This window comes from Cyprinodon tularosa, unplaced genomic scaffold (assembly GCF_016077235.1).
Source record: "Cyprinodon tularosa strain WSP-4 unplaced genomic scaffold, ASM1607723v1 ctg539, whole genome shotgun sequence".
Taxonomy (NCBI): domain Eukaryota; kingdom Metazoa; phylum Chordata; class Actinopteri; order Cyprinodontiformes; family Cyprinodontidae; genus Cyprinodon; species Cyprinodon tularosa.
In genome coordinates, this window is record NW_024039273.1 from 837,095 (window position 1) to 855,911 (window position 18,817).

The window sequence follows — 18,817 nt, forward strand, 5'->3', positions numbered from 1 at the left end:
TCAAAGTAGAACACCAAAAGAGCTCAACGGCCCCTGATTACATTGATCATAAGCCACCACCTTATCACCCTAGCGCAGCAGGTCAGTACCCAGTTGTGATAGAGTCAGGCAGAAAGGGAAAGATTACAGGGCAACTTAAATTAGTTTTAGAAGAAGAGGAAGAAACAGGAAAAGAAATGAGTAGCACACAGCAGGGAGAGTATGATTACAGCGGTGACTATGACGGATGGGATAAAACCCCAGAAGTAAGGAGAAAATCTACCCTTAGCCGTTCCCTACCCCCTGTACGTCGCAGACATTTACCATACCCAAGAGGCCCCACCTGCCGCTCAGAGCCTAGGACCAAGTCAACATACAAAGGCCACACAGATCCCAAGATAGAGTTATTTTTGGAAGAAACTGAATCACTGGCAAAAGAGATAAACCAGGACTTGGTGCAACTAACGGAAACATTTGTACGACTCAAGGAGCAAGAGAAGGAAGAGAAAGCACAAAATAGACGATTAAAAAATTTTAAAGAGACAATTGAAAAACAAAAAGAGAAGAAAAGACGAGATGAAGAATTGGAAAAATTGAAGAGAATGGAAGCGGAGCAGCTTATAATAGAGGCCAAAACTGATTACCCAGACCTGCCAAGCCCACGGACTTTGTCTCTGATCGAAGAGGCAGGAAGGAGAGGGGGAAAAGACATGGAATATGAGGAAGAGGGAGGTGATGTGTCCGAATGGGAGGACAGTGAAGGCTCAGACATACTGCCAACTACAAACTCATTCCATGAGGGGTTCAAGGAGGAAAGCAGGCTAGCAGCAAAAGAAAGGAAGCCACTCACAGCTGAGTGTGACGTGGGGCTACAGATAGTAAAAAGCGGCCCTAGCCAAATGCTGACCAGGTCCAAAATGCGACAGCAGAAGATGGAACAAGATCAAGGAGGGACCTATATGGCTCCCTTGCCGTCTAAAGGACCTCATGATGACAGATACGTGCCATGGTCATTTATGGACATGATAAACCTGGCTGGAAGGCTGACCCCATTGGCAGATGGTGCTGACAGATGGATAGAAAAGCTGGAAGAAATCACTGGAGGCATCAATCTGGCAGCTGGAGACATCAAGGCGCTGCTAATTAAAACAGCAGGACACTCAGCAGCCAGAGAGGTGTTTGACGAAGCCCAGCTTCCAAGGGTCATGACCTCACACCAGTATGACAAGATACCATTCAACCAAATAAGACCCAAGGTGTGGGCAGCCTTAAGGAACAAATACCCCAACTGCAGTGATCCAACTAAGCTGAGACAAGAATGCCTAAAGGATGATGAAAGCCCCGCCCAGTTTCTGCACAGGTTCCAACAGAAATGGAAAACAGAGACTGGAAGTGATGGGAATGAACTGAAAACATCTGGCCCTCTATTCAGAACCTACATCAGAGAGGCCATGCCCAAAGAAGTACAAGCCAAACTGGACGGAGTTGTGGGGCACATGAAGATGGACTGGCCTCTGTTCTCTGAGCATGTTATTCACTATGTAAACATGCATCGGGCCGAGAAACGGGCCTTTGAGGACCAAAGCAAGATGCTGGCCACCAAGCTAACTCAGCTGCAGATTGGGGAATTGTCCAAAGCAAAGAAAGAGAAAGAGAAGCCCAAGCATCAAGCTGCACTGACTGTGGTGGCCACACCCCCAACCGAGGGAGCACCAACAGGGGAGGCAGTGGTACAAGCACCAGTAGTGTCTCCTGTTGTTCCTCCACCCACACAGCAGATGCAGTATCCAGCAGCGCCACCTGTGGGAGGTGCCCTGCCACAGCTGACCCAACCTCAACCAGTCCCTCCTATTCATGTGCATCTAAACCAAGGAGGAGTTCCCCAACAAGCAACGTTCGGAAGGGGACGAGGGGGGCCACCCATGCGGGGAAGATGGAGGGGCCCACAAGGAGCCCCAAGAAGGCCCCCTCAAGGCCAATACCAGCAGATGCCACAGGCCGGTCCAGACATGGAACAACAGCGAGTGAGAATGCAATGCTGGGGATGTGGACAAGTTGGACACATGCAAAGAGACTGCCCCACTAACCCATGGATGGGACCCCAGCCCCCTACTGCTGGACCAGCCACCTATGGAACGGGACAAGACACATACTGGCTATAGGGGTGCCCAGAGAAACCTGATGGAGAGGCCATTCTACCTGTATTAACCCAACGTCCACAAACAGAACCCACCATTGATGTCATAATATATGACAGCCATCATCGCTTTATGATTGATACAGGAGCGGCCTACTCCTGTATAGGAAAAAGTGGAATTGGCCTGCCTCTCTCAGCATCAAAGATTCGAACAGTAGGTTTCTCTGGGAAGACCCAAATAATACCCATGACTAAGCCAGTTCCCATAATCATAGGTGAAAAGACTGTGTATGCACCACTACTTTACTCAGAAGATACACCCATAAATCTGCTGGGTAGAGATGTGCTGTGCCAGCTCAATGCAAAAATTAAATGTACCCCTAATGGAATTTCTTTTGAAGCAACAGACAAGAATGAAGCCTACATATGCCAATCCTGCAAATACCCCCAATAACAAGCCATGAGCCAAAGCCCAATATTTGGCTAAAATCACACCCCAACCCCTTCCTGCAACTGGAGGGGGAAAAACAGGGAGACCCCTGAAAAGAATCATTTGAGAAATCAAAGAACCTTTTTCTTCCTCTCCAATTCCCAGTTTTTGACAAAGGCAAAACACATAAAGACAAGAGAAAAGCGGATGAAGACATAAATAACAAAACAACGTCATCCATAGCTGACTAGTGGTTGGACCAAGGGGGACCCTTGTTTCACTTTTCCGAAAAAGATTACAGAAGGTTCCAGTTACCAATCAGCCCCAAAATTACATTACTGATTGCAGAGGGTATAGTCAAGATCTAGGACCCATGGTTCAAAAACCCAAAGCAATCACCAATGGATTGCTACAGAAAGGGACTACTTTAGCAGTAAAAGATGGCTTTTTTTAAAGTCCCTTTTCACAAGCTGATGAAGTAATGCAAACACTTTTAAAGTTCCTGGAAAAACAAAGGCAGGGGGGCAAACATGAACCCCTATTAAACAAAGTCCCAGAGCGGTATGGTCAAAAAATAAACAATGAGGATTAGGAAAATCAGCAAACCTATCAAATTTCCCATTAAACTAATCTAAATTCCCCTCCAAAAGACGTACCCCCTAAACGGGGCATAAAAATAAAAGCCATCATTAAGGATTAAAACAGCGGGGTTTTCCTTAAACCAACAAAAAGCCCTGTAACACCCCAATTTTTCCCCATCAAAAAGCCCAACATAATGATATAGATTAGTCATGATTTTAAGATTGTTTTTTTAAAAACATTTACAAAAAATACCGTAGTACCCGCCCCCCACACACTACTGAGAAATTACCTCCGGGTACCAAAGGGTTTTACTGTGTTGATCTGTGTTCAGCATTTTTCAGTGTACCGCCCACCCCAGACCCCCTATTTATTTGCATTTACTACAAAGGGCCAAAATAAAAATTTTCGCATTACCACAGGTTTCGTACACTCACATCAATTTTCAATCTGTACTGGAAAATCATTTAAAATACCTTGACATCCCTCTAAAATGTTGATTTTTTGTGATTTTCTGATTTGTTTGTTTCTAAAGAAAAGTGTGAAGAGATCCAATACAGTGTTTACTCTTTTTCAGAAGGGGGGAACAAAGAAGTCAAAAAATTCAATTTTGCCAGCAAACAGTGGAGGGCTCGGGAGGCAACTTTTGGGGGAAAAAGAGGTGTATTCACCGTCCCAACTGGAAAACCCTAACCCAAAAGCCCAAACCCAGCGTTGGTACATGTTGTCTTTCCTTGCATGGGAGTACAGCAGACCGGGGGGTGTGATTATGCCATCAAAAAGGCTCCACTGAGAGCAATGATTAAACCCAGGGCAAGGACACCCTCGGGTCAATACAATGGAAAAAATGAGGCAAGGGGCTTTCCCGCGCTGAAACAAATCTCCAAACTGCTCCCGCTCTGGCAATCCAGATTTGGCAAACCTTCCATCTCTATGTGGCCCGAGCGGCAAGGGTTTGCATGTGCATATTGATGCCAAAAAACACCCCAAAGGAAACACCAATTTCTTTTTACGCACAAAATTAGATGTGTCGGAAGGTAAACCTCCCTGCTACCAGGGTTTGGAAACAGCAGCCTTCGCCTACAAAAAAGGGGCCCCAGTTTTACTATGGGCCACCCTGTTGTTTGTAAAACCACATCAAAATTTCATGCACTGCCACCAGCCCCGCTTTGTGAAACCCCAAATCTCGAACAGGTTATGAAATTTTCTTTCGGGCCTGATTTAAAATACAACGTTTTACCCCCCATAACCCCGCCCCAAAATGGTATTGCCCAAAAGGGGAGCCCCAGATTGCTCCAGGAGACGGACACCTTCATGAAGGGAAGGGAGGGCTTATAAATCATCCAATCCCCGACTGACGCTGTTCGTAGACGGGTCATGCGTCAAGGGGCACAGGGAATAAGCTGGATATGGAAAAGTCCAACTTAACCCCCTGGACCTTTACCAAGGTACAATCAATGATCTAATCAACCTTGCTCTGCCCAATTGGCAGAGATAAAAGCATTAACGCTGCATGTAAATTTGGGTACTGGGAAAAAAGGGACAATCTGTACTGACAGTGCTTTTTGGGGACGGGTATCCAATAAACCTAGCATCTGGGGAAAAACGAGGGTTTTTAGAACAGATGGCACCCCCCGTAAAACATGGGCAAGCATAGTAAATTTATAAAAGCTAGCAACTTCCATCTGCTTACTATTGTAAAAAAGTGCGCCATAAACACAAAAAAAACCCCTTGCCATTGAAATAATTAGCAGATGAGGGAGCTAAAGAAGCCCAGGTTTTAGCAGACAGGGACCAATGGTTCATGTAGCTGATGTGAACCCATTACTAATTTGGCCTCCTTAATAGAAGCCCAAAATCGTTCTGAAGCAGAAAAAACCCCGTGGTACAAAGGGGGGGGGGTCGGGTTAAAACACCCCACAATGGTTTTGGCGTAGTTCTCGAGGACATTTTTTATACCTTTTTTCCTTTTACCGACAGCCATTAAAATATTGCATGGACCCGATCTTGTTCACGAGCCCAAGTTGTTTCAAAGTTACAGGCAGTTTTGGGGGTCACCTTATATACACTTGGGAGACAGAAAACTGGCTTTTCCCACATTGCCCAAGTACAATGGCTAAAATGTTTACTCAACCCTTAGCACATTCCCATGCCCAACGGTCCCCTTTCGCCATCTGGATGGATTTCGTGACATGATAAATCGGGGTTTAGGGGAAAAAGGTACATGTTGGGGTTGTTTTAGGTTTTCAGATGGGGAAACTGTCCCATGCTCATAAGACCACAAAGACAGCACGGTTTTTTTAAATAATTTTTCCAATTTTCATGCCTGACACAATTTCTCTGATAACACCAATTTTTTTTTCACGGGGTCCCGCAAATTTAAAACTGTTGTGATAAAACAAAAAATTTGGGTTTTTGTTCATCCCATACAGGGGTCCGTGGAACGAGTAACGGGATCCTGAAAAACAAGATTGCTAAGATAATGCTGCGCACAACCCCTTTGACTTGGGGGGACGCCTTGCCTTTTGCTTAAAGGCAATGCTTTTCTCAAACTAACCCATAACCCCTCTTATCCTCATGAAATGCTTTAAGGTCCCACCAAAGGGAATGATGATGATCCTTCGCCCCTGAGACTTCTTCTGGGTCCACCCCAATCCATCCCGTCTTCAGGCAATGGACGAACTCTTTTTTCTGACCTATCAATGCTGGTGGGTCCGTCCCCTTAACACCCTTTCCTGCACCTTTTCCCCCCTCATCCCCCCCCTTTCCCCTTCCTCCCCCGAAGCAATGGGCCGCCCATCCACTCGGCCCCCCGCCCACCCCATCGCCGTCTGGGCGTTCCCGTATGCGCCTTTTTCAGACTTTGATTAACTTTCTTTTTGTGTTAAACCCTTTGTGGTTAAAAAAGGGGGGGTCTTTTAAAATAATACTAACATGCACACCACATTTTAAAGCGTCACCACAAACATGTGCACTGCAAAGGAAACCTACTATAACCAAGGGTAACAATAAAATGATGGAGAAAAAATTTTCAAATAATGCAGTCAAGTCAAGGGGTAGATTTTGTAATGTTTAAGAAATTTTAGGGAACTCAAGGGGAAAAATTGCTTGGATCCACAAAGCATGGACTGCCGTAGATGGGGTGGTGATCATTGGGTAGATGCAAAATGAACAAGCCAAAACACATTAACAACAGGTAATGACGGTAGGGGGAAAACGCATAGAATGGAAAAATTTGGGAAACAAAAGGCAGAAAAGAGATCTAGACAAATTAAAAACTGCACACGGAAACCAATATTTCCAAATGGGTTCAGTACTCGTCCAGGGTGTTCAAAGCCCCAAAAAACGCCCTAAAAATGATTTTAAGCCTTTAATGCTAAAAAAATTTCCAGCCCTTCAAATTTTTCCTGGAAGTAAAAAAAGGGGCTCCCCGATGTAAGGGGTGCTTTGCAAGGGGAAAATATCTTTTAGGGGAGCAGAATGATTTTGGGGCATAAAAACGAATTTGATAGTTGTATGTTTCATCATCCCCTTGTTTGGGGGCGTCTCAAGACTTTTTTGTAAAATGTACTGGTCTTCCCATTGTAGAGATACAATTGGGAAAATAAGGGTATAAAACATAACCAGTCACCTTCCACCCCTCACCAACGTTTTCATTTCTTATATATTACCCACGTAGATATAGCAACTTCATGCGAATAATCCAAAAAAAAAAGAAAAATGCCCTTCAGATGATCCTAAACTTGCCATCTATGTCCCCCAATAGATTATTGAACATGGCAAGGCTAGTTTGATGAATATGAAAAAAACCAAATGAAATTTTCAACGCCTGGCTCTTAGGCCCATCACTAGGGGGGGATGCCCATATCTTCCCCCACACCTACTAATCCTGAGAGGGCCAACAGTGCACCTTCGGGTTGAGCAAAAAACCCATGATGACACCAGCAGCGCCTGAGGCAACCCATGATACACCCAGCAGGCACCTGAGATCAACCCCCATTACCCACTGGGAACCACTGTCCCCCTGTCATCACCGGGGGGAACCCCGTATCGTTTTTGGCCCAACCAGCACCCCTCCAGTCCTGGAAAACCCGAGGAAGACCCCCGTCACCCCCCCAAAATTTAATTATCCGACCCCCCCATTCCGGCGTACGGGTATGTTCGTGGGGCATACAGATACTAAAGTTGATCTTGTGAACTATAGTTGAAAATTTTTGGCTATCCCTGGGCCTTTTATACAACCTGACCTAAGCCTAAATCCCCCTATGACCACACAGTTTATCCCAATTCTGAAGGGTCTGGGGCCCCCCCAGCCACGTCGTCCCTTTTAACGGATGCCCGCACCATGTACAAAAGCAAAAAAGCTGGGGAAACGCAGCTGACCCGAACAATTGGAAATAGGCAGCAACTTCGGATGCACAGAAACCATTACAAAATTACAAAGCAGGTGGGCAACTTCGAGATCCAAAGCAGACCATTATACCTCAAGAGGGTGATGCAGCTGACCGCTGATCTGCAGCATTGGCTCCCTACACCCCTGGGGGGCCCCAAAAGGGGGGAAATTATGGACAAATTTGGAGGTTTTTTTATTATTAATTTAACTTTAACACCATAACTGGTATAAGGACAATGGTGTTATTGATGATTAGCATACCTTTTTAAAAAAAATTTTATCTTTATGTGCAGTTCAATTTACTGTGCAGGAGAGTCCCCCATGGGTTTTTCCTTGTTTTGGTTTAATACGGGCCTTTGACCACTAAAATGGTTTTCTGGCATTTGGGCCTGATAAACTTTTTTTTTGTGTTTATTAGTAGGTGTGAAATACCACCCCCTTAGGGGATAATGCAGTGACCTCGTAACACAAGATGCTGCTTGGGCATTGGTATTTGCCTCTGCTGAGAAAACAGAATTAGAAAATCTTGCTAAAAAAAAAAAAGTAAGCAACGAGGACAGGTCCTCTTAAGGGAGCCAAGAGGGGGATCCCTCTTTGTTTTTATATATTCTGTTTTCTGCATTTTATTAGTTTAATATTTACTCAGACACCACCACATCTTATATTACTCACTTCTACTATATGGTGTGTATTTAATCTCACGTTTAGTTTAGTGTGCACAATATATATATATAAACCTTTGTCACTTGGGTGAGTTCACATTTAAAGTGTTTTAGATTAGTTATCACCTGCATAATCACGTAAATTGATCCTTTTGGGATCAAAGGGGGGAATGTTGTGTATTAATCTGTACTAATCATAAGATAAAATAAAGTTAATGTTTTATAAGTTTAAAGTTGTTTTCCCAAAAACTGTTATAAGAGCAATTCGGGGCCAAAGAGGAGAGAAGCAGAGTGAGTGTGTGTATCAGCTGCAGCTGGGAGTGAGATCTACAGGACAACGCAGTGTTAAGGCCCCTTAGTGATAAGAAAGCACCCGCAATAAAAATGAAATATTTGACATCTCAAGGTAGTCCAGCTCAGCAAAAATCTGGCCATACAAAGGAGTTGTTATTTTCAAAGCACACGGAGCAGTAATGGTCCCATAAAGGGTGATGAGACGAAGGGGGAGCAGTATGGTAGATTGACATGGTTTGAAGCAAGGGCTGACATGTTTTTGACTAAACCGTCATAAGTTTCTGATTTGAATGCACCAGATGTTTTCATGGCCTGAGAGAGTGCTCTCACAAGAATGAGATGTGTCTATGAATGTCAACGTGTTTTGCAGATAAATATCAATGTGACTTTTACCAATGACCAAAGTTTATTTTTTCCCTCCGTGTCCCTTTAGGGGCTCCGTAAGCTCCAGACCTCCAGCGTACCGCCAGGAGGCAGCACTGGAAATCCCCGCTGGAAGCGCTCTGCTGCAGCCTGTGGGGGATTTCCTGCTTAACGTTCATAGCGGCTGGAAGTGAATAGAAAGAGTTTTTAAGTTTAAATATAAAATTGACTATTTTCCATCAGCAGGTTTTAACATTTCTAGTTAATTTGGGGTTTTAAACAGTTTCTCCATAGTTCATAAAACTGTTTAAGTGCAGCAATAATGATCAGAGCTGCTCTCTGTTCCTTCTGCATAACAATCCATTCTACCAGAGTTTAACTCCTTCATATATATATTTTTTTTTCATCTGCAGAAGCGATGACAGCCTGTAGGTGGTGTCTGTCTTCTGGATCTGATTGGTTGATTCTCCGATGTCCTGTTTCAAAAGGCGCCCCAGCGTCCAAAGCTTGGATGCTGAGACGCCAAAACGCTCGAAATGCCAGCTCCCGATGCTCGAACACACCACTGGACCCCTCAATGCCATCCCACAAAGACTTTGCATGTAAATCAGACACTTTGATGCTCAGAAAGCAGCCGGTGTGAACAAAGCTTTAGATCTTCTAAACCTCAGAGAAAGGCAGCAGCACTTGAGTTAAAGGTGTTATCTGGCATATGCTGGCGGCCAGATCCACCAAAGCCCAGATATGTAAGCCGAGGGTCAAATTCTGGCTTAAAATCACTGTTCTGTGAGATGAGCACACCTAGTCAGACCAGCATACCCATGGTCAATACTTGTTTATCCCTTTAGTTTGGTGTGAAAAATATTCTTTAAACTACCTGGAGGGGCGTGTATCCCTTTAGTCATGTACAAAAAAACTATTTAATTACTTACTCTTTTGAAGAGTATGCGGATCTGTTTTTTTGTACATGACTAAAGGGATAAACGCTCCTCGAGGTAGTTTAAAGAATATTTTTCACACCAAACTAAAGGGATCAATGCAAATCTGACATCTTGTACATGCGTATTGACTATGGGTATGCTGGTCTGACAGAACAGTGACTTTGCAGCTCTGAAACATAATGTTGCACCAAATCTTCTCCTTAGTTTTCTGACAGTGTGGCTGATTGATGTGAAATCTGCAGCCTGTTATCAATGTTATAAGCTGCTGATAGCAGGTGATCTGCTGAGTTATAGCCTTTAGTCAGGCCGATACTTGCTGCCACTTAATGGTCATACGCCTAAGGCACAACCCTACTGAACACATCAACATTTTTATCGATAACTGAAATAAACCAAATATACAACAAATCAGAGAAAGTTGAAGTTAAAAGGTAAAAAATGGAATAAAAACGATCGATGTTTAGACTCCTTCCTTCCTTCATGTGAAAATTGGATCAATGGCAAAATGAACGGCTGATGAAAAGGCTTTTAGTTACCAAAGTATTACATAAATAGTCGTTGGAAGTGAGGAGACCTTTCTAAACTACTAAATGTTCCAGCGAGTGTCTCTGAAACCATAATGCAGACGGAAGAGCATCAGTGCAATGGTCCATATGTTTACTTGATGCACAAGACTCCACCGCTGAAGATAAAGCTGGTTTGAAGTTGGCAGCAGGAGACTTGGATGAGGAGGAAATATATTCTGGTCAGTTCATGTTAAAGCTGAAGTTATTTTATAACAACCTGAACATGAAACAAACGTCATTGTTCAAAAAAGAATATCATCCAAAACCACAGCAATGGATCGAAGAGTTTCTGAGAGAGAAAGCGAAACGCCTAGGATCACATCAAAAGGCCAAGCAGCAGCAGAAAAACCGATCAATCTCTGCAGAAATGCTCCCTGAAGACGGATTTAACACTAGATGTCCCAGAGAATTTCAGTTTTCCTCCAACCCCCCCCTCCCCTCTTCTAGTTTGTGTATTCACTCTACCTTGCTAACTGTCCAAATAACCTGTGATGTGACCAGCCCTTCTACAGGAGGCTGGATAAACAAACTGGCATCAGAACCAGAGCATGCTCCCAACACTTTTCATTACCTTCCCTGCAACATCAGACCTTTCTGCAGGAATATCTTGATAAGTCATATCTAAATCTTTAATTGAGGCAAACCTATTGAACAACCAGATATCATACGGGTCCTAGTTCCTGAGCTGAGAACAGGTCATAACCAGCTTTTCCAACAAGGCAAGGCAGAGCCTATTTATATTGTCCATTCACCAACAGACTCATTTATATTGCAAAGCTCACTATGTGAAAGAAAGAACAACATAGAGAACAATTGGATTTTGTCTTGTCTCACCTTTTCACGTCATTCAACATTACAGCTTAGAGAATAACAAACAGTCTGATTTCAGTACAGCAGTAACATTTATTTCACCCAAGGAAAAGCTCTACATATGAAGCTACAATTGTCCCATTAGGCAGTTTCTACAAACCCAAGGTGAGTCCTTCCTGCATGTCTGACAGGTATACTGTGTGCAGTGAACACAACGCTCAGTGCTGTGGTTCCTGTTGCAGAGATTGAACACCTGGCCTGCTTAGAATAACAATGAAAATAAATCTATAAAAATAGAGTTTAACACATTTTCCCAAAGTAAGAGTTGTAGTATGAACTAGATGAGGTTATCTATGTGTGCTACAAGTTTGGTGGCACTACAGTGATCTATAGTGTAATTATTGGCTATTATATGCTCATAATAACAATGAATAAATCTCAAAGTCTCTAAAGTTTGGCATATCTTCCCAAAGTAAGAAAAAAAAGAATGTTAGAACTGTAAATATACATTAATATGTTTATATAACAATTTTTTTATGTATTTATTACTGTTTTCAGGGCTGCACTTTAAAATATGAAATTGTCTAGAGCTGTTCTAAACGGTCATGTCCATAATCCTGGTCATATCACAGGTTATTAGCATTACAACAAGGACAGTTAGCACGGTAGAGTGAATACACAGACTAGAAGAGGGGAGGGGGGCTTGGAGGAAAACTGGAATTCTTCGAGACATCTAGTGTTAAAAGCACTTTTATTGAACAGCAACAGAAAAGAGAACTTTTAACTTAATTCTCTGAGCTCTGTGAGCGCTAACCTGGAAGCTGCTGCTGCCGCAGTGCATGCTGGGACAGCTGTCAGTCTGGAGAACTGACAAGTCTGCTCTGATGCATGCTGGGTAAAGAGGGAGGGGCCAGAACAACATCCGGGGACTTTGTCCGTTCTGTCTGCTGTTCTTCTGAACTGGAACACTACTAGTGTTGAGGCTGGTGACGTTTCACGAGGACACGAGGACGCACAAGTACACTGATTGAGAAACGACTCATGTCTGCTTTCTTCTTCTTCATGTTTTTTTGCAAGATGTCAAAAAACTAAATTCTATGCAGTTTGGAACTAAATGGCTGATTTATATATATATTTTCTTTACTCGTTTCTGTAAAACTCTGCACAGGTTTAACAGACAGCAAAACAAAAAACAAAAACAAACCAATAGTAGGGTTTCAGAGTCTCCTGCAGCTGGATGACATAAGGTATGTAAATTATTCCGTAAAAATTCAAAAAATATCCACTGGACTTGGTTTTCAAGATTTGAAGACGTTTCTCCACCTCTCCAGGAAGCTTTCTCAATTCAAATGTCTGGATCCGCAGTGAGTTTGAGTCTTATATAGACAAAGCCTTGTATCGCTTGGAAACATGCAAATGGTAACCGATGAGTGGGTCGTTAGTTCCATCGTTAGCCTGTAATATCTGAACCTGTCTATGATTCTAGGGGTCGGTCGTTAAAGGGGGGATTGTCATTGAGGGGGGGATTGTCTCCTGTAATACCTGAAACCTGTCTATGATTGTTAAGGGTCGGTCGTTAAGGAGGTATTGTTCACCGGCTGGAGCGGGTAGGTCCCTCGTTCCTCTATGATGGGGTGGGGGGTTTGGTGATATCTGGAAGGGATCATGTCTATGATTGAATTGTATGTTTTTGGAAGCTGGAATCTGAGTCCACCACCTCTGTTTAAAGTTGGTTTTTCTCTCTTAACATAGATGGCTTCCTTCACGCCCCTCACAAACCACCTATTTTCTTTATCCAGAATATGGACATTCTGGTCCTCAAAAGAATGTCCTTTGTCCACAAGGTGTAGGTGTACTGCGGAGTCTTGTCCAGAGGCGGCCGCTCTTCTGTGTTGGGCCATGCGTCTGTGGAGAGGTTGTTTTGTTTCTCCAATATAAAGATCAGAGCATTCCTCGCTGCACTGAACAGCATATACCACTCCGCTCATATTCGGTCTGGGGGTTTTATCTTTCGGATGCACTAGCCTCTGTTTAAGGGTTTGGTTTGGCTTGAAATGTACTGGGATCTTGTGTTTGGAGAAAATCCTCTTGAGCTTTTCAGACACTCCAGCAACATAAGGGATTGTGATGTTTTTGCGTTTAATTTTCCCATCGCTGTCTTCTGTTGCGTGTCTTTTGGATTTACTTGCTGATTTGATAAAAGCCCAGTTTGGATATCCACAGTTTCGGAGAGCATCTTTGATGTGTTTCTGTTCTTTTTGCTTCCCATCTGTTTTAGTAGGGACATGTTCTGCCCGGTGTTGTAAGGAACCTTACAGAAGACTGACTTACCCGCTCCAGCCGGTGAACAATACCTCCTTAACGACCAACCCTTAACAATCATAGACAGGTTCAGATATTACAGGCTAACGATGGAACTAACGACCCATTCATCTGTTTCTATTGCATGTTTCCAAGCGATACAAGGCGTTGTCTATATAAGACTCAAACTCACTGCGGATCCAGACATTTGAATTGAGAAAGCTTCCTGGAGAGGTGGAGAAACGTCTTCAAATCTTGAAAACCAAGTCCAGTGGATATTTTTTGAATTTTTACGGAATGACTATGACCTGGATGACTGAGAACCTTCATCAGCATATGTAAATTATGCAATGACATCATCTAGCGCCTTCTAGGACAGCCAATAGTGAGTTTTCTTGCTGAGGAGTTGGCAACACTGGTCTAACCTTCTCCTCAGCGTCGGGCTCAGAGTCAGGCAGCACACAGACAGGCAGGCAAAGCTGGGGGGGCTTAGGGAGGGGGAGAGAGAGGGGGAGAGAGGACACGGAAAGGTGGGCGGAGTTAGAGGGAGGAGAGAGAATCTGAAGCTGGGTGAGGTCTGGGGGGGGCAGTGGGGTTTGGTGGGTGTGTCAAGGTGATAAAAACCTTTCAGGACATTAGGGTCTGTGAGGTTCCGCGAGCAGATCATTGAGATCATAGCATGGAGCCTATCTTCCTCTTCCTCATCGTCGTCCAGCGACGGCGCGCGGCTGCCCGTGGTGTGGTGGTAGTTTATGGTGACTGCTTGCACCAGCGAAACAACAGAGAATGTGGTTAGAGAAAAAGGCTGAGCTGAACGCCTCCCAAAGAAACCACCTCACTGCACAACAGCTGAACACCTCACACAGAGATTAGCGTTAGCTACAGACTTCAGCAGCACTTCCTGCCCTGGTGATGCTACAGTGAACGGTCGCTTACTGGCGTCGTAGCGGTATCCTGGGTAGACGATGCGAAAGACGTAATCGGCCGCCGTCTGGTCCTCGCCGTTTCTGTCCTGCTCCATCAGCCGCGCCGCGCTGCTCCTCTTCCTCAGCTTAGGGAACACCTTCCCCTGCAACCCAAACACACAACCTACTGCATTCTGAAAGGTAGTTTGACTCTTGAACGTGAACATCTACGTTCTTCTGGTTGAAATCCAAGTTCCAGCGTCACTTGATACGAACTCTGAAAACCGGCAGAGCGGCCATGTTGGTCGTTACCTTGCCTTTCTGGGACCAGAGGGGCGGTTCCAGCTGACCTCGGGGTAGCAGTCCGGCTTCCAGGCAGGACAGGAAGGCCAGCAGGTGACCGCCGGGGGGGAAGTGCAGGGGGGGCCGCTGGATGCCATCCTGGCTGACGAGTACCAGCGTTCCTCCACAATCCGCTGGATTAGAGAGAGAAAGAAAGGTTATAAAAGAAGGAGGGAGCCGTCATAGAATGGGTCTTTTTTCCTGTTTCTATATATGAGACCAACAGTTATTCAATCTGAGATTAGAAACAGCAAACGAAATGCAGAGAGAGGATAGAAAATTGGATAATAATCATGTTTAGATCATCAGCAACTGACTGCAGCTTCCCCTTCTTAACATCAGACATTCCTGACCTCATCGGGCAGCACATTGTCTGCGTCTGCGCTACGGGTGGGCGATATATCGGATATACTCGATGTTTCTGGAGTTTCCCCAGCACACCACAGTTAAAATTAATCTATCAACCATCGAGTCCAAATTCGCATGAAGACAATAAGCCGTCTGCATCTATTTTACAGAGAGTTTTATTTTTCCCACACACTTTGAATCCATCATAAAATCTTCCTCTGTGGAAATGGTAGAATCTCAAAAATCAAGACGCCTTCAGTCGATTATCTGATCTGCTCACCGGACGTTTATTTGACAATCAAATTCAAACGCTGTCCTCAGTAAAATGTCTCACAGCGCTTTACATCATCAGTCATCTCAGCTTTTTACCAACCCCCATTCCATTTCAGGAACTCAACTTTTATGGTTGTTGCACTGTGTGGATGCATGTGCACGACTGGACGCTCTGGAGAACTTCCTGGAAGTCTCTTGGCCTGTGACCCGATGGCGTGCGAGTCAGTCACTAAGAACCCTGTTTTTGCCAAGATTTGTACGTGACTTCCAGCCTGTAGACGCCCCAATTTGCTTCTATACCTCCAAACAGGATTATTTTCTAGGAATCTAAAGCATCCGGCTAACTAACGCTGAGCGATAAACGGCAGCGTTTTGGATTTCATGCCAAGGACGTCGAACAAAAGGCGCTAATTTGTAAAACCATTGCTGCAAAAGGAAGCAGTGCAGATTTATTGCAGCACCTAAAAAGTCATCGGCTGCAGAATGAAGAATGTTATAAACTCTGCATGTCAGCGTCTCTCTGCTCGCCAATTAAAACAATTAATCAATCAGCTGTGAAGCCGATGGCGTTGGCCGCGAGTTTGAAAAATCGATCCCATATGAGAGAAACAGAAAGAAATGGAGGGAACTATTTTTAACTATTTTATTTAAATATTTTTTAGATGCTCTAATATCTGTGATGAGATGGTCAGAGGTTTTGCAGGTGTTTTCTAAACTTGGCAATGTTCTCAAATTCATAACTTTTTGTGTTTCTCTAAAATTCTCAGCAGATAAAGATCAATGCTAATAGATGCTCTGATAATGCTCTTTTTTGGACAGTATTTCCACTTTTGTTTTGAAATTTTATTTTTAATTATGCACAAAAGAGCCCTTTTTTATTTTACATTTTATAAAGTATGGGGTGTTTTTGCTTTGTTTCTTGTTAAAGGTTTAATTCTGACACCCAAAGACATCAAACGGCAGAGAAGCTTTGATCTGGTTAAAATTAAATTAAATTAAATTTGAAACCAAAAGTTTGAATGATTTTATCAGTGCAATTTCATGCTCTCAATCATTTTCGAAGGTAATTTAATCATATTGTGATATATCCTGAGCTATCTCTATAGTTCTGCTGCTATAGGCTTAGACTGCTGGAGGACATAGGGACCCCTTTTTCATCATTCTGCTTCATTCTATCTCTATTCTCCCACTCTGCAGAATCTGTTAGTTCAATCTCTAACGTTCTGCTCTCTCTGCTTTTTCTCATAGTAGCTTCATCTGGTCTGTTCCTGTTTGGCTGTGACTCCATCCTGGAGAGAAATATCAGCTGTGCTGCTGCCATCAACACCTTTGTTTCTAGATGTTGGAGATCAGCCTGTTTTCCAGTGTGGTCCTGTTTCTCTGACTGTGACTAACTGGATGTGCTCTCTTCATCCTCTGACATGGGAGCTGGCTCGGAGCTCGTCTGCCTGGCTGTGTGTTTCCTGGACGGGGCCGCCTGTGGAGCTGGTTGACAGTTGCCTTTTGTATCTATGCTTCTTTTTCTATGTCTGCTTCTGTCTCCTTGAACCCCAGTGGGCCTCAGCAGATGGCCGCTCACACTGAGCCTGGTTCTGCTGGAGGTTTCTTCCTGTTCAAAGGGAGTTTTTCCTCTCCACTGTCGCTACAAGCATGCTTAGTGTGAGGGATTGCTGAAGAGTCAATGAGTCGATGCAATCAGCTGGTTTTCCTTAGATAGAAAACTTTGAATCAATCTGACTGGATGATCTGGTGAACTGGAAAGTGACCTGAGATGACAGGATGTGAATTGGAGCTATAGAAATAAACTGAATAGAATATATCGTGTATCGCGATATAGCCCAAATATATGATGATGTTAGATGTTCTTCATATCGCCCAGCCCTAGCCTGCACTGCAGAGGTGACTGAGCCAGCAGCTCTGTACTCACGCCGTTGGTGACAGTGGATGCAAACGATCTGGCGCAGAGGAACAGTCAGTGCGTAGTCCCAGTAAATGCTGGAAAAAGTGATTTCAGGTTTAGCTGGACAGGCAGCAAGTTCAGTTCAGTTTAAACACTGAAAGCTTCTCTTCTCTAACCTTTTCTCCAGATCACAGTCTCCCAGAGTACCGTTGATGAGCTGGTTAGGGGTCCACTTCAGAGTGAGGTTTTCCACAGCCTGATGGAGAGACAAGTAGCCCCGTAACACCTCCATGTCCTTCTTCTGCCATGTTTAAGACGGAGCAAATAATAGATTCAATGTTTGAGGTTAATGGGAGAACATTTCATAAAACATAAAGCTGTAGATTAACATGATCGGAGTAATTTCCCTGCTGCACCACTAGTAGGTGCTATGTCTTTTCAGAACTCATTCACCTGATCAGAATACGGCATATTAGGGCCATTCAAAGATGGGGGAAAAAATGGAATTTAATGGCATATTTACGAAAATAAACAAGCTAATTTACGAGATTATAAACCTGCAGATTTAGAAGGTAACAAGTAGCAAATGTACGAGAATAAAAAGGCACATTTAAAAGAATAAAAATGCTAATTTACGAGATTACAAACCTGCAGATTTATCATTCATTTGTACTTTAGAAACTTCCATGAGGCCGTTGTTCCATCTAATTCCATCGCTAAAGCTCCCAAAAGAATCATGTATTTGCATGTGCTTTACGTAGCATACTTTTACGTGTATTATAATCTCTTATTCTTTTCGTACGGAAGCCTAGAGCGGTCGTACTCGACTTCTTTTTTTTTCCATTTTCCATCTCGAGATAATGACATAACTATCTCGTTATCATGGTTAAACCATTAATTGTTTTCAGTTATTGAGTTGTTGAGATAACGAGATGATTAACCTGTGTGAGTAATGAATGAGGCTGGCAAACAGCCCTGGATTCCCAGTCCATCCATGCCTGCAGAGCGCCTTGTTGGGCAGTCACGGTACCGCATGTGCCTAAATAATCAGTTTTTGTTGGGATCCAAAGGTTTGCCCTCCAGAGGGCGATGTGGATCCTTCTCTGGGAGCTGCTGCTCAGCGCTCACACCTGATCCCCATCAGCTCTGCTGATTAACCTCTCCCTATATAAGCTGATTGATAGCTTCACTCTGAGCCGGATTGTTGTCCTTGCCATGGAAGCAAACCTGAGCCACCCTGCCTGCCTGAACCTGTTAATCTGTGCCTGTTGAACCCAGCCTGTCTGAACCTGCAAACCTGTGAGTTTGAGCCTGTAAACCTGTAACCTGAACCTAACCTGTTTGTCCTCTCTGCCTTCCAGGGTAGAACCCTGTGTGTCACCAATAAATATTGGACTTTAATCCTGCCTGTCTGTTCTGTGAGTTCTGCATCTTGGGCTAGCAAACCAACCACATCATGACAGAACAATCTGGCCAACAGACTAGCCCAGCAGACTCCTTCTACACGCTCCTGGAGAGGCCCGCTCTGAAACGTCCGCCTCCACCCTGGCAGGTGGCGTGGAATCGACATTATGAGGAGTTGGTGGCCTCTTTA

At 43.9% G+C, this 18,817-nt stretch overlaps 1 protein-coding gene across 3 annotated transcripts in view; it reads right to left on the bottom strand.

The window, feature by feature from the left end:
* sgsm2 (small G protein signaling modulator 2) overlaps positions 1 to 18,817 on the bottom strand; it is a 149,250-nt gene that overhangs the window by 36,359 nt on the left and 94,074 nt on the right. The window contains exons 8-12 of one of the 3 annotated variants that reach the window (XM_038304626.1): positions 17,400 to 17,524; positions 17,251 to 17,318; positions 14,673 to 14,836; positions 14,392 to 14,524; positions 14,080 to 14,217 (exon numbers count right to left, since the gene is read on the bottom strand). In XM_038304626.1, coding sequence (XP_038160554.1) covers positions 14,080 to 14,217; positions 14,392 to 14,524; positions 14,673 to 14,836; positions 17,251 to 17,318; positions 17,400 to 17,524 — 628 coding nt within the window. The remainder of the gene's footprint in view (positions 1 to 14,079; positions 14,218 to 14,391; positions 14,525 to 14,672; positions 14,837 to 17,250; positions 17,319 to 17,399; positions 17,525 to 18,817) is intronic. The other 2 variants (XM_038304627.1, XM_038304628.1) reach the window with 2 other exon arrangements.